Source organism: Neovison vison, chromosome 2 (assembly GCF_020171115.1).
Source record: "Neovison vison isolate M4711 chromosome 2, ASM_NN_V1, whole genome shotgun sequence".
Lineage (NCBI taxonomy): Eukaryota > Metazoa > Chordata > Mammalia > Carnivora > Mustelidae > Neogale > Neogale vison.
Window position 1 is genome coordinate 19161690 of NC_058092.1, and position 15183 is coordinate 19176872.

General features: G+C 51.2%; 1 protein-coding gene across 2 annotated transcripts; it reads right to left on the reverse strand.

The window, feature by feature from the left end:
* Positions 1-1855: 1855 nt before the first annotated feature.
* On the reverse strand, positions 1856-11337 carry PAQR7 (progestin and adipoQ receptor family member 7). 2 transcript variants are annotated; one of them, XM_044237486.1, is made up of 3 exons: positions 11249-11337; positions 8291-8387; positions 1856-3861 (listed from the first exon to the last, which is right to left on the reverse strand). In XM_044237486.1, exon 3 carries the CDS (start codon positions 3857-3859, stop codon positions 2813-2815), a length of 1047 nt encoding a protein of 348 aa, XP_044093421.1. In that variant the 5' UTR covers positions 3860-3861; positions 8291-8387; positions 11249-11337; the 3' UTR covers positions 1856-2812. The 2 variants fall into 2 exon arrangements, with proteins under 2 accessions (XP_044093421.1, XP_044093420.1); XM_044237485.1 differs by having other exon boundaries at positions 1856-3880.
* Between the last annotated feature and the right edge of the window lie 3846 nt (positions 11338-15183).

The window sequence follows — 15183 nt, forward strand, 5'->3', positions numbered from 1 at the left end:
GGCTCTCTGCTCGCCAGGGAGCCTGCTTCCCCATCTCTCTCTCTGCCTGCCTCTCTGCCTGCTTGTGATCTCTGTCAAATAAATAAATAAAATCTTGGGGAAAAAAAAAAAAAGAGGGGTGGGGTGCCTGGGTGGCTCATTTCAGCTCAGGTCATGATCCCTGGGTCCTGGGATCCATCCCTGTGTTGGGAATCCCTGATCAGCAGGGAGCTTCCTTCTTTCCCTCCCCTTGCAGCTCCCCCTGCTCAGTCAAAACCTTTTTTGAAAAAATGAAACTAAAAATGTAAAAAATGAAAGCTAAAAATTTGGAGTCCCAGACTTGTCAGCTCCAGAACTATCTCCTAGTCCTGCCTTCACAGCTTAAGGGTGACCTTGAGTTTTAAAGAGGATCAAGTGAGGTAATATTTGTGAAAGCACTTTGCAGACTGTGAAAGTTCCTCAGAAATTCAGAAGTGCTGGCATCCCGCTCATTCTTCCATCCCTAACCAGTCCCCATAGACATTCTTTATATATGTTTATAAATCATATACAGATATATGTAAAAAGGATCTTTTTCAATTTTATTTTATTTTATTTATTTGATAGAGATAGACACAGGGACAGGGGGAACTCAAGCAGGGGGAGTGGGAGAGGAAGAAGCAGGCTTTCCACTGAGCAGAGAGCCGGATGAGGGGCTGGATCCCAGGACCCAGGGACCATGACCTGAGCCAAAGGCAGACTCTTAAAGACTGAACCATCCAGGAGCCCCTAAACAGGATCTTTAAAAAAAAAAAAAAAAGAAAGAAAAATATTTATTTATTTTAGAGAGAGAGAGAGAGTGAGGGAAGGGGCAGAGAGAGAATCTCAAGCAGACTCCCCACTGAGCATGGAATCCCATGTAGTGCTCAATCTCGCAACCCTGAGATCATGACCTGAGCCAAAATCAAGAGTCCAGGTAGCTCAGTCGGTTAAGCGGCTGCCTTTGGTTCAGGTCATGATCCCAGGGTCCTGGGATTGAGCCCCACATGGGGCTCCCTGCTCAACTGAGACCCTGCTTCTCCCTCTCCCCTCTGTCTGCAGCTCTGCCTGCTGGTGCTCTCTGTCAAATAAATAAAATCTTTAAAAAAAAAAATCAAGAGTCCAACATGCTTAACTGAGCCACGCAGGCACCCCTATAAACAAAATACTTTAGCAATAGAGTGGTTTTTAAAAGATTTTACTTATTTGTCAGCAAGAGAAAGGGCACACAAGCAGGGGGAGCAGCAGGCTGAGGGAGGAACAACTCTCCGCTGAGCAGGCAGCCTGGTGTAGGATTCCATCCCAGGACCTGGGGTTCATGACCTGAGCTGAAGGCAGACGCTTAACCAACTGAGCTACCCAGGCACCCAGCGGAGTGAAATTTTTTATTCACTTGGGCTTTTTTTTTTTTTTTTTTAATCAGGACTTCCTAATTTTCCTTCACTGTGCTGTGGAAAACTATTATAAACTATATTTTTAGTTTACTCCTTTAGAAAAGGAGTATTATAAAAGTTAACATATAAAATCCTTCCTGATTGAAGGAAAGACCAAAAAATGAAATCTTTATCAAATTATTAAGTGGGATTATTTAAAACTTCACACATTCCTTTAACTTCTAAAACTTATTTAGTAATACAACTGCCCCCCTTCCCTGCCAAAAAGAAAGAGTTCATATATATAGCATATAAGGCCCCCAATCACGCCTAGGCAAAGAAAAAAGCATCCACTACTTTTCTCTTCCCTGTTTCCACCCCTGGAGGCCCCAGCCACTCCCTGGAAAACCTCTTCAACATGCTGAGCAGGTCCATGGGGGCCCCAGGGCCCCATTCCCAAGACAGGAGACAAAAAGCAAAGAGGCTGCTGTTATTGGTCACTTTATTGAATCCAGGACATATCAGAGTCCAGATCACCCCAACCTCCAGCTCCGCTGAACTCCCTTCAGTACCTCTTTGGCCTTTGTAGAGGCTTTACCCTCTGCCTGGAATGCCCTCCTTCATCTGCAAACTCCTATTCACCCCTCCCAACCCAAGACCTTGAAGGGGGCAGCAGACAGCACCAATTATTCCTCCCCGTGCTTCCCCAGACAGGTCACTCCCATATTAAAGCTCTCATCATCCTGCATGGATCCAAAGGACCCAGAGGTTGCCCAGGAAACACTGAATGGATAACTGAATCATGAACAAGGAAACCAGGAGAAAGGCTGGGAACAGGATGTGTGGGTCACAGAGCTAAGAAAGGCTGGGGCTCACTGTGTGGAATGGTGACCGAGGAGGTATGGGCCCTGAGTGGGATCCATTTCTACCTGCCATAATCTTCTACCTTTGGAGACTCTGTGGAACTCCAAAGCTCCAGGCCGGAGCTCAAGGAATGATAAGATCCTACATATATTCGGGCCCTGCTCCTTCCCTATCCACCAGTGAAATCTGCCTCTGGCCTAAGTTCTATCGTCACCCCCCCTTAGATAATCTGGAAGCTCCCAACCGGGGTCCTGGCCCCAGCTGACCCCTGATCTTCACCCCTAGTGAGAGGCAATGGAAAGAGGCAAGCCTGGTTGGCCCTCATCTTTATCTCTTTTCCTTTCCCAGGGCAAGGGGCTGGGGTAGGCCCAGGAGTGGACCCCCCAGCTGCTCCTGGCCAATCCCCAAATCTAAGGACAGGCCAGTACCGTCTTTGGCAGCTGAAGCGTTCACAGAAAGTCATTGCAGGCCAGACACAAACAACTTTACCAGGCCTTGTTCCCCTCTGGAGCCAAGCCCTGATCCCCGGGCTCCCACTCTACCTCCCTCCCTACCGGCCGCCATCCCCTCCCTCCCCCTCACTGGGTCTTCCGGTCAAGTTTGCGCCGTACCAGCTGGCTCAGGAGGAAGGCGGTCAGCACACTGCTGCCCACCGTGAGCAGGAAGAGGCCAGAGAAGTTGTGGGGCCAGCGGGTGTGCAGAGGCTCATAGATGGGCCGCCGGGCCTCGTAGTCCAGGGCCACAGCCTCCAGCTGAGCCAGCGTGCACAGCACCAAGAACACGTGGAAGAGCTGGTGGCCTTGGCCGAAGAGGTGGCAGCTGCCCGGAAACCAGCGCTCCGGCATGAAGGCTGAGAAGAAAGCCGCGGCCAACAGGAAGAAGACCACTTGGCACTTGTGGTAGAGAAGAGCGGGGTCATCTGCGGTCCGGTCGGGGGACACCAGGATGCGGTGCACCACGGGGCTGATGTCCAGCGCGTAGGCCAGCGCCGAGGGCACCTCCTGGCAGGTGCGACCCAGCAGGCCGGGCTTCTGGCTGTACTTGTTGTAGCAGGAGCCGGTGCAAGAAAGCCAGGCGAGAAAGGCGGCCGTGGGCAGGAAGATGGCCTGCACCCGGGCATGCCAGGCAGGCTCGATGGTGTAGTAGAAGTGCGCCAGGGCGCTGCCGAACTGGTACACGGCCACGCCCACGTAGTCCAGGAAGAAGAAGCTGTAGTGCCAGAACTCGGACTTGGCCTGCAGGAGGTGAGCCAAGGCGCTGAGGGACAGATAGGTGAAGGAGGCAAGGATAATGATGAAGAGGGGCAGGGCATGGGGGTCTCCCCAGAAGTCCACGGTCCCCGCAAAGATGGCCAGCCGCAGCAGCAGCACTAGCGCCGCCAGCAGGTGGGTCCAGACGTTCACCGCCTCATTGTGCTGCTGGAACAGCGTGCGGAAGTAGAAGCGCCATGTCTGATGCAGCGGCCGGTAGCCCACGTAGATGTACGGCTTCCAGAAGAGGGGCGGCACCTCGGCTCGGTCCACCGTGAACACGGGCTCTGGCTGCCCCGATGGCTGCGGCTCCCGGTGGGCCTGCCGCAAAGTGGGCAGGAGATGGCTGAGCTTCTGGGCCACCATCGTGGCCATGGCTGTGGGCCAGACAGCAAACTGGGAGAGAGGCCAGAGCAGAGTCAGGGCACCCTGGCCCTCCATGAGCAGCAGCTGGGAGGCTCTGGACCCGGGTTTTTACTCCCTCCTTCCCTTCCCCTTTATCCCTACCCTGAGTTTCTGAAGAGAGGAGTCATCCTAAGGAAGATCATGGCTCTGCCCCTACGACTGTTCTGGGCCCTGATGTATCCCAAGTACCTAGAACAGTGCCTGGTGTGCTATATGGGGCTCAGTCAATGCTTGAGAAATGAATGGAGGTGGCTCACTACCTCAGCCACTTCCATTCCAGTCCAGGTCCACACAGCAGCCCTTCTGCTTTCTCCTGTGTTCATGATGACATCTGTGTTCACCTGCCAGTGACAGTGACCTTGCTAACAACAGGTCCACAGTCTCTTCCTTTAGCCCCTTCAGAGTGGCAGGTCTCCCACTGACCCTCCATCAACTTCCATGATCTGGTCCCTGCTATCTTTTCCTGTCCTGTTGCTCAGCCACAATGTACTACCAACCCAGCTACAGCCTCACCACACCCCTGAGCCTGTTTCATGTGTCCAGAGGTTTACACAAGCTGTTCCCTCTGCCTGAGTTGTCTTCCTCATCTTGCCTACCTGGTAAACTCCTACTCATTCCTCAAAACCCATTTCTTCTGTGATACTTTCCCTGGCCCCCGGATCTCTGAGGATGACCTCTCTACTTGAGTGTCTACCATAAGATACCCATCTTTTGACCACTTTAACATTTCTCATGGGTATTAAAATCATTAATGTGAGCTCACGAAGGGTAGGCAGTTAGCCTCATTGTTTTATGAACCTGTGGGGCTTTGGAGGTAGCTGACACTTAGTGTTTGTTGAATCAAAGAGCATAACAGCATCCTGGTAACACTTCATACCCTTATTCCCCAACTCAAAAAGCCACTTTTCCCCCCTGAAAGTCCCCAGTTAAAAACTGATTCTATAGGGACGCCTGGGTGGCTCAGTCCATTAAGCATCTGCTTTTGGCTCAAGTCATGATCCCAGAGTCCTGGGTTTGAATTCTACATCGGGCTCCTTGCTCAGCAGGGAGCCTGCTTCTCCCTCTGCCTGCCACTCCCGCTGCTTGTGCTCTCTCCCTCTCTCTCTCTCTGACAAATGAAAAAATAAAAACTTTTTTAAAAAAAATCTGATTCCCTTTCCCTTAGCCATAGTTCCACTCAAAAGGTCCTCCTCCTCCAGCCTTTCCACTCCCATCCACGGCTGCTAATTCTAAAGGGATCAAATCTAACCCTTCACCCTGCCATTCAAGACCCTGCTCCTACCCTTATTTCCCACCTAACCCAAATATCACACCCTGTGCCAACTTCCTTTCTTTCCACTAAAATCCATCAGGGCCAGTTCTACCTACCACCTCCAGGGGGCCTCCTTACTTCACCACCCCCCCTCACCGCCCCTCCCCATCTACTATTCCTGTATCTGTTATATAATATACCATATAAAACATATTCACTCTTCATCTGGTCATTCAGCAAACAATTACTGAGTCCCTTCTCTGCCTCAGGTCCTGTGCTGGGTCCCAGGGAGGGCAGAGAGGAAAAAGATCTAATCCCTGCCCCCTGGGAACTTCACGGTATGTGGAGATTATCAAAAGGAAAATAAATCATAGCAAATGCTTATACAGTACCTGCTTTGTGTCAGACACTGTTTTAAATACTTTATGTATAATTGACTCATTGATACTTCATAACATCCTGTGAGTAGGTACTATCATTAGTACCATTTTGCAGATAAGGAACTGAGGCAAGGAGACATGAAGGACCCTGTCCACCCAACTAGCTAGGAGGTGGCAGAGGCACGGTCTGGACTCATTTTGCAATCTCAACCACTACCCTGAACTGCCCTTTGTAAGACAAGGTGGCAAGTGCCATTAATCATTTCATAGTTAAATATTCTCTTTATAGTTTGGCCTGAAACCAGTTGCTTCATTCAGGCTTATCTTCATTCGCTGTGTCAGTCATTAAGTCAAATATCTACTGAAACACTAGGACCTGCCCCACAACTCCCATCCCTCCGATGAGCTTATTGGACTCAGCGCCCTGGTCTTCTGTCCGTCTTTCATCACATATTTATTGCAACTACCTTTGCACCAGTCATTGTAAGAGGCAAGGAGATCCAGGTAGGATAAAGCTCTCATGTTTCTGCCACCAACAGCACCTTGATCACCCCCCAAAGCTCCCCAATAATTAACACACAGTCCAATAAATGCAGGGAGTTTGCTATGTGAAGGCAGTATCAAGACAAGCCCCCAACCACCCTCCTCCTCACCCTAGCCTGACCTGCATCCCTAAGTGCCCCCTACATGACATGTCTCAAGTCAGCGCTGGTCTCTGTCCTCTCCTAGTCCAGTGAGGAGGCAGGAGTTAAACAACTCGCTACAATACTGCACAAGGGGTGCTTCTGACAGGGGAGCACAGGACTCTCCCACTTCCCATTCCCCACACAGCATGGCACAGGTCAGGTTTAGGAAGCCGACCTTGCTGGCCGCTTCCATCCATGAGAAGCCCTTCCCACCCCCACCCCACGCTGGCCTGCCTTGCTAGTGGAGGAGCCAGCATTGGAGGTGAGTCTCCTCCCCAAGAGGCTGGGCTTCAGCCTCTACTCTTGTCTACAACTTTGGCTTTCCAACTCAGAACCTCAGGAAGCCCGAAAAGGCCTCTGAAAATGTCTCATGCAGCACCTTTGTTTTACACTGAGGAAACAAGAGCCCAGAGACAGGCAGACTTTCCCCAGAGCTGCCCAATCCAGCCAAGTTTCCATTCCCCCACAAGGAAGAAGACCAAGGAATGATAATGTCCGATGGTGGCCTAGTTCCTGGGTTCCTGTGATCCATTAAATCTAGTCCAAGGCTCCATATCCCACTGAGAACTTTCTAAGTCATAACAGCCTATTAAAGGCTCTGAGAAGTCCTGCAGCATAGATGTCAGCTGTTTTGTTGAACCTCCATTTGTCAAGACTGCCTGACCAAAGATTCTTTTCCTAGTAATAATTACATTGTAAAGCCAGCTGAAATGTGTGCTTACTGTATGCTTACTCTTTATAATCTTGTTGCAGTTAATTCCCATAACTAGACTGGTGAGGTAGGTATTATGCCCATTTTCTTTTTTCTTTTTTCTTTTTTTTAAGATTTTATTTATTTATTTGACAGAGAGAGAGAGAGAGAGATCACAAGTAGGCAGAGAGGCAGGCAGAGAGAGAGGGTGGAGGGAAGCAGACTCCCCGCTCAGCAGAGAGCCCGATGCGGGGCTCGATCCCAGGACCCTGAGATCACGACCTGAACTGAAGGCAGAGGCTTAACCCACTGAGCCACCCAGGCACACACCCCCCCCCGCCATTTTCTTTTTGAGGCTAGTGAAACTCAGAGAGGTTAGGAGCTCTTCCCCAAGTGCACATGCTCACATTCATACATGTGTACACACACACACACACACACACACACACACAGAGGCTACCCTGCCTCCTGTCACTGTCACTCTGCATTCCACAGAACTACTTTATAAAATAATGGTCTAAAGCAGGTAGCCAAGGCCTTTCCCATAAATTATTTCCTTAGTCTGCTAGCAACTGACACGGATCCAGGGTCGTCTGTCTCCCCTCATTACCAGCCACCCATGAGCTCTACACCAGTGAAGACCTAGCTCACAGCCACCTCCTCAGGTCGTCATAGCTCCCGCAGGGCCCTCCTCCTCCACCAGCCATGGTGGGGCCTAAGCATGGTGGGGCCTAACCCAGAGGTTAAAGATATCTTTATATCTTTAGATATCTAGGATAAAGAGATCTTGCTCCCTACTTCCTTTAGCCCTCACCCACAGGCCCGATTCCATCTGGATCTATTTTTAGAATTAGTTCCCATCTCCTGACTCCATGGAAAGGGGCCCCCAAATCCAGGGGAAAGGTGCAGGAGCAGGGGTCCAGCATGAGCTGGAAGGAGGAGCGCAGGTATCCAGAGACCACCCTCAGAGAATCCTCAGAGTCATCTGCCCACCAGGCTGCCAAGACCTGCTTGTTTCGGGCCACCCTCCACCACCCTCCGCCAAGCCTAGGTTACCTAGGGGTTTTCCTGGAGCCTGGGGGCCGATGGCTTCCGCTGTGGGACTGGGCAATTTCACCAGATGCCAGGCACTGGGTGGCACTTCCACAGGTAAGGGTCAGTAGGGGCGGGGCTTCCAAGGACTGGAGGTGTCTTGTGTGATGTCACCAGAGGGTGGGGCTAAAGGAAACCTCCACCTCTCCCTTCCCCCAACTATCACCATTCCCACACCGGTCAAATCCCAGGTAAATGCAGCCCTCCTAGCCAGGCCTCAGCTGCAGAAAGAAAGTCAGCATCACCCTCCACATGAAATGTCTGGGGAAACCCAGGGCTGGCTAAAAAGTTGGGACTTACCCAAGATTCACACAGCAAGATGGGCAAAGCTGGGCTGAGACCAGGTGACCAGGGACCGGTTGATGGATGTCAGGCACACTTGACCAGCTTCTGTCCCCTACTCACCAGGAATCATAACGGAAAGAAGTTAGAAATAAAGAAGAAAGGAGACAGCATAAAGGCTCATGAAGGAGATGGACTTCAGATTCAGAAAAAACAGGTTTGACGCCTGCTTCCATCACATACTAGCTGTGTGACCTAAGACAAGTGATTCGCCTTCTCTGAGCCTTAGCGCCCTCACAGGAATTATACTATTATCTATAGTATAGATGGCTGTAAAGATTAAACTCATTAGAATAAAGTTGTAGCACAGTTGAGGGACTCAATAAATGATTGTTATTATTATTAATTATAAATAGTAGTAGTAACTCATTGTTATTAATAGTAGTATTATTTTAATTATCCCCAGCCTGGTCATAGTATTTGAAATATCCCCAGCCCTAGAGATTTGCTTGGCATCGTCTAAAAAAAACTGTCCTCTTTTAACCATCCCACTGAGTTCAGTGCACATGGCAGCACATGGCTGGGGCACAGGGTGAAGAAAGCAGACAGACTCCCTGCCCAGACAGGGCTCTCCCACACAAATGAAATGCCTGGAGGCTGAGGAAAGTCTAGCTGGAGAGAGGGCACGTGGGTGGTGACCGTGCAGCACTGGAGACAGCTGATTCTCCAAGGGAGGGTGTCTACCACTCGCCTCAGGCCGGCTATTTCAGAGAGAAGCCAGGTCCCTATATTCACGTGAGGGTGGGATTTCAAATCTGACACTCATCGGCTGTGTAACTTTGCTTTTTAAGTCCCTTACCCTCTCTGAACCTATTTCCTCATTCATAATCAAAGGATAGTAATAGCCACTCCTTGGGCTCTTGTGAAAGCAAAACAAAGTTATAGATGCAAGCTGTTGGCTCCAGCAAAGCCTGACTCTGTCTGCTCTTTTTGTTGGGTTTGAGTCCTGGCTCAGCCATTCAATCCCTGTGGGATCCTGGACAAGTCCATTCCCCTCTCGGCCCCGTTTCTCCAAATGTCAAAGGAGAGAGTGAATTTACTGGTAACATCAAAGGGCGCTTCAGGCCCTGAGATGTTCCAATATTTGTTCCAAGCCGAGTGTGTGCCAGGGTCTAGAGCTTCAGCGGTGAACAAAGCAGTTAAGACACTTTCCTCATGAAACCAACAGCCCCGCTAGTAACAGCTAAGGGCAAGAACTAAGGGTATTAATACCCTGCCCTCTTGGAGCTTAATAGCCTAACTAAAAAATGCCTATTACGAGTATTAATCAGTTATAACTCCACTTTCTTTCTCGCCTCCATCTTGGCATGCAAAATATTCATTGTTGCTTCTCTGGGACCTGATTATTCAGCACATTCCCTTAAAGACAGCTTTATCTTGCCATAGAAGACAAAGTCTAACCTCAGATAAAAAATAATAGAAAGGCAGGGGGGACGTCTGGCTGACTCAGTAGGTAGAGCATGAGATTCTTGATCTTAGGGTCGTGAGTTCAAGCTGCGTGTTAGGCCTGGAGCTCACTTAAAAATAATAATCATAATAATAATAGTAAGGCCTGGCCCATGTTAACACAAGAGTTGTTAGAGGTAAATGTTCTTGAAGGGTCCTGACAAGGATGATTTATAAGAGCACAAATATTATCAATAAGATTAGATGCTAACATTAATAATTACAATGGTTTGCTGTTTACAAAGAACTTTCACATATATTTCAAGTCTCCCTCAAAGCAACTCTGGTCCTCCATGTAAGCTGCTGTCACAGCCCAGGAGGCAGGATGGCCGGACACAACATCTGACTCCCAAACCAGTGCTCTTGCCTTTCATCCACTGTAGTCAACTCCCAGGCATCCGGTGGGTGGCCACAGATTACACAAGCAAAGTTTTCGTCCCTGGCTGGCCTCCCGATCTCCCAGCAACTGGGTCACCTCCCTCAATGCAAACCAATTCCCCAACTCGGCAGAATGTGTTTAAGAAAAAGTCTTCCATTTCTTCCAAAACTGAAGAGAAATCATTTTTTTGTTTTTTTTGTAACCACACCCTGGTCCACCATTTGTGATTAGAATAGAATAAATAAGTCAAAGGACTTCTGTGGAACTCAGACTCACTAATGCTCTGAGGACAGGGAAGAACCTGTAGGAAGAAGGCAGGCTCAGAGAGGTTGGGTGAGCTGGCTAGTCACCCAGCACGGGATGGAAGAGGGACCCAACTTTCACCTCTGTCCAGAAAGGGCCCCTCTAGTCAGGGAAACTGAGGCTGGAGTGGGGCTGCCTCTTCCCAAGGGCTCTGAGGTGGCACAAGCCCCTTGAAGTGAGGCTGGAACCCTCTCCCACAGGAGCTAAAACGTAAGGTCCTGGGCCATCCAATCAGGTGCAGCCAGGCTCTGGGACTCCATCAAACTCTCAAACTCTCCAGCTGTGGCCTAGCCAGGCCCCTCACCCAGGCCAGGCCTGCATGGGCTGCCCCACGGAAACCTCCGGGGGTCTTCAAAGCCTGCATGCTTGGAGAAAATGCTATGGGGTGGTGTGGGGCTCCTTCCCCTTCCCCTTCCCCTCACTGGGTAGGGAAACCTCCATGCTTTCCTGACACCAAGACAGGCTTCCCCATCCCAACCAGCGGGATGGCCCCCAAGTGGGACCCTCTCATATCATCATCCAGTTCCAGGTAGTCGCACCCCTTGTGCCCCTGGAGTCTCCCTACATTCTTCCGCAGTGGGAGCAGCGAACCTCTGGCCTCTCCTCTTCCTGGCCACCGCGGCCCTGCCCACTCTCTCAGATGCGTCCCATTCCAACGGGTCCCCCAGCGTCCTCCCGCTCTCACCCTGGGGTGCCCCGGCTCCGGCTCCGCCCCCTGCGCGCGGGACCGCCGCCCCCGGGAGCAGCCCCTGCGCCCGCCGCCGGTCCCCCTCTCTCCAGCCCAGTACCTGCTGCGGGCCGGAGCGTGGCGGGGAGCCAGGTCGCCTAGGACCCGCGGCCCTCGGCGTCCCGGGCGACCTGCAGGCAGATAAAGGGGCGGCCGGTGGCCCCGCCCCGAGGCGGGCGGGGGGCGGGGCGGCGGCGGCGGGCGGGAGGGGAGCGGCGGCACCGCGGGCCTCCCCGCCCCCCGCCGCGCCCACTTGTTGCCCGCGGAGGCGGGGGGGTGGGGCGCCCCGACCCCTGCAACCACGGAGTCGTGGGCGTTCCTATGGCCATCGTGTAGAAAGATGGGTAGACACAGGCCCGGAGGGCAGAAGGGGTTGCCCAAGTCCCCCAGCTGGGCGGCGGCGCTGCGGAGGCTCCAGCCGAGCGGGTCCCGCTTCCGCCGACGGGAAGCACCAGCTCTGGAGTCTGGACGACCGACTGGCGGGCACCGGGCGAGTTGTAGCAGGAGCGCGGACAGGTTTGCCAGCGAGAGCCCGCCGCCCAGCCCCGAAGCCACCAGGATCTCCACACTTGCCCCGCGCACTTCTGGTCTCGATGGGCCCGGCCTTCCCCATTTTCCTCTCTCTGCTCGGGGAGCCCCATCCCGGCTCTGCACCTCTGTCTTACTCAAGATTCCACCTCAGCCCTCTCCGTGGGCCGCTTCCCCTGGGCGGCCGGCCCAAGGCATGGTGTTTGAACCTCTGTTAAAAACACCACTTCCGGGACGCCTGGGTGGCTCAGTTGGTTAAGCAGCTGCCTTCGGCTCAGGTCATGATCCCTGGGATCGAGTCCCACATCGGGCTCCTTGCTCGGCAGGGAGCCTGCTTCTCCCTCTGCCTCTGCCTGCCATTCTGTCTGCCTGTGCTCGCTCTCTCATAAATAAATAAAATCTTAAAAAAAAAAAAAAAAAAAAAAAACACTTCCTACCCCCTAGTGTAACATCTCCCCCCAGAAGTGGGAGTTCCCAAAGGGTGAGGGATCCCTGCATAGAGAAGGCCCTCAGCAAAGACTGACTCCTCTGGACCTGGACCAGAGTGGGGAAACACCTCCACCCCCATCTGGGGGGCACACAGCCTGATGGATGCCGAGCTAAGAGGGGACAGTCTGAGAGGGGACACTGCTCCGCCCTCGTGGAGCTCTACCCTCGGGGAGCCCCACGTGTGGGGCATGGGCATGATGACTGGATTCAAGTCCTGGAGCTACCCCCAATTCACCATGTGACCTTGGGCAAGTCTTTTTCTGAGCCTGAAGTTTACTACCTGTGAAATGGAAGTAATAATACCTGACAGGTTGTTAGGAGGATTAATAAAACAGTGGGTATTAAGGTTCTTTGTCAACTGCAATGAATACTAGAGGAATGTATATTTCCTTGATATATTATAACAAAACATGCATAATCATAATCATAATAACCCTAAGAATTAGTTAAATCTCTATTATCCATGTGGATAGAAAAAGTGGCATAGAAGAGTCAATCATTTAGAGCAGGTAGGGTATGGGAAATGAAAACCAGTAAGGACATTATGGAAATTATATTATATATGATGGAATATATTCGCAGTTTTTGAACACCTGCTCTGTAATGGACATGTTTTTAAACCTACAGTTAAAAAATATAAAAATAAAAAAATAAAGTTATGGTCTTTTAAGCTCTTGCTATGTGTACTAAATAGTTGCTAAGTTCTCTCCTTTGAGCCAGAAAACCCTATTAACCCCTTTACAAACTGGGAAACTAAGGATCAGAAAAGGGACATGGGACTGTTACATTATCTCATTTAACCTCATCTTTTCCTAGAAATTGAGTGCAAGGACCCCCGTTTTACAGACAGAAAAACTGAGGCCTGGAGGGGAGAAATTATATATTCCAGGTCACATAGCTCCCGATGTACTTAGGCTCTGAGAAATGGATCTGGAGGTGTGCCTAGCGGAGAGAAAAGTCACTTGAACCTGAAACTCGGCTATGGATATTTGGGAGCTGAATGATAAAAATTTTTAAAAGTAGGAACAGTGATCAGGTATGGAGCACTTGGCATGTGCCCGGCCTAAGGCAAAGCCCCTTCCTTGCACTGTAAGCCCATAAGGGTGTGGTTTCCTTATCTCATTTCGTGGATGGGGAAACTGGTTCCGGAAGATACTACTTGCCCAAGGCCACCCAGTTGGCTAGAGGCAGGCCTGGATCCCAGCCTTGCTCTTATCTGCTACACAGTACTGGTAACAATGAGTGAAGCTGTGGGGCCAGGACAATTCCTTCCCTACCCAGCTGTGCCCCATCTCCTTTTCCAGCCCAGGGCTGCCCTTCCCCAGCTCAGACACCTGAGTGAGGCCAAGTGACTCCATGGTTCCAAGAGCCCAGAGCTCTGAAATCCTTTGAGTCCAGACCCTGGAAGAGGAAGGAAGGTGGGGAATCTGTGCAGTAAGCTGTGTGTCATCCAGCTGCCCTCCCAGATGCTGGGTTCAGCTGTTGGAGGAACAGGGTCTCCAGGGAGACTAGATTCCTGGGAGGCCCTAAAGAGTCAAAAGGCCTCAGAAGTCAGGCTCTGAGCTAAGAGACTATCAGAAAGGGCTTCAGTGCACCTAAAGAAAGAAAATATGTGGGGCCTGACTGTCCTAAACACATTGTTATATTTTCCCCCAAACAAGGGTATCCATTCATGGTGGGGTGGGGTGTGCAGCAAAGCAGTGAAGTACATGAGTATATTGTGCCTGGGTTCACACCTTAGCTCCCCCACAGGCAAGTTATGTAGCCTCTCTGGATATCTGGTTCATTCATCCTAAAACAGGTCAGCGCCCTCCATTTAGAGTTGGCATGAAGAGTAAAGGAAATCACATACAGTACTCATGGCACCAGATGTATCATGCTATTGCTCTAGCTCGGTTCCTTCCTCCCCCTCTTTGCCAATAAGGGAGCAAAATAAAGGCTTTGTTGTCCGCCCCCAGTGTTAAGGTGGTTTGTCACACAGCATTATTGAAGCAATTTCTGACTCATACGCATAGCAGAGCCAGCATGCAAAGGCAGGGGTATGACCCAAGACCACAATTTCAGTTGTGCGTGGTGCAGGGGGGGACATGGCACTAGGGACACTGACTGCCTACAGAAATTCTCTGCCTGAGGTCTACTTGGAGTGAGCCTTACAGGATGAGGAAGGGTTCTCCGAGCCATGAGGAGGGAAAGAACTTTCCAGACAGTGGGAACAGCATGTGCAAATGTATGGAGGTGTGAATGGTGGAGTAGGTTTAGGGAAGGAGCCATCATGTTCTAGGGCTGGAGAAGAGGGAGCCTGGGGGCAGCAGGTGACATTAGAAAGGTAGGGAGAGGGGGCACCTGGGTGGCTCAGTGGGTTAAGCCTCTGCCTTCAGCTCAGGTCATGATCCTAGGGTCCTGGGATCAAGCCCCGTACCGGGCTCTCTGCTCAGCAGGGACCCTGCTTCCCTCTCTCTCTCTCTCTCTGCCTGCCTCTCTGCCTACTTGTGATCTCTGTCTGTCAAATAAATAAATAAAATCTTAAAAGAAAGAAAGAAATGTAGGGAGAGGTTAGAAGGAAGAGAATCTTGCCCAGGTGAGAGGGCTTTATCCTGAAGGCCATGCGGAGATTGGAGGCAGAGATTAGAGAGAGGAGTGGGTTGGGGTAAGGGGGCTTCAAAGAGAGCAGTCAGAAAGGTAGAGGTATCCTCTGGGACTCCGTGGCTGGGTATCAGACTCTTGACCAAGAATCCCAAAGGGGAAGGGTTGACAATAGCAGCAGACCACAGTGGTGGGAGGGAGTGGACTGGGTTTGCAGGGATGCTGGCCGTAGGTGTGTGCTGCCCGCAGGCCGGGACTGTGCAGCAGGAGAGAGACAGACTTCGATCCTGCCCAAGAACGTCTCCTGTGGGGGCTAGAAGGGTCCTGGGATTGGGGGAAGCCATCATAAACAGCTGGCCTTCCTTAAGGGACCCCCAGATGAGGCCTCATGATGAC

Excerpts from the sequence above, each read along its gene's own strand:
- PAQR7 (XM_044237486.1), bottom strand. The coding sequence starts at position 3,859 with ATGGCCACGATGGTGGCCCAGAAGCTCAGCCATCTCCTGCCCACTTTG.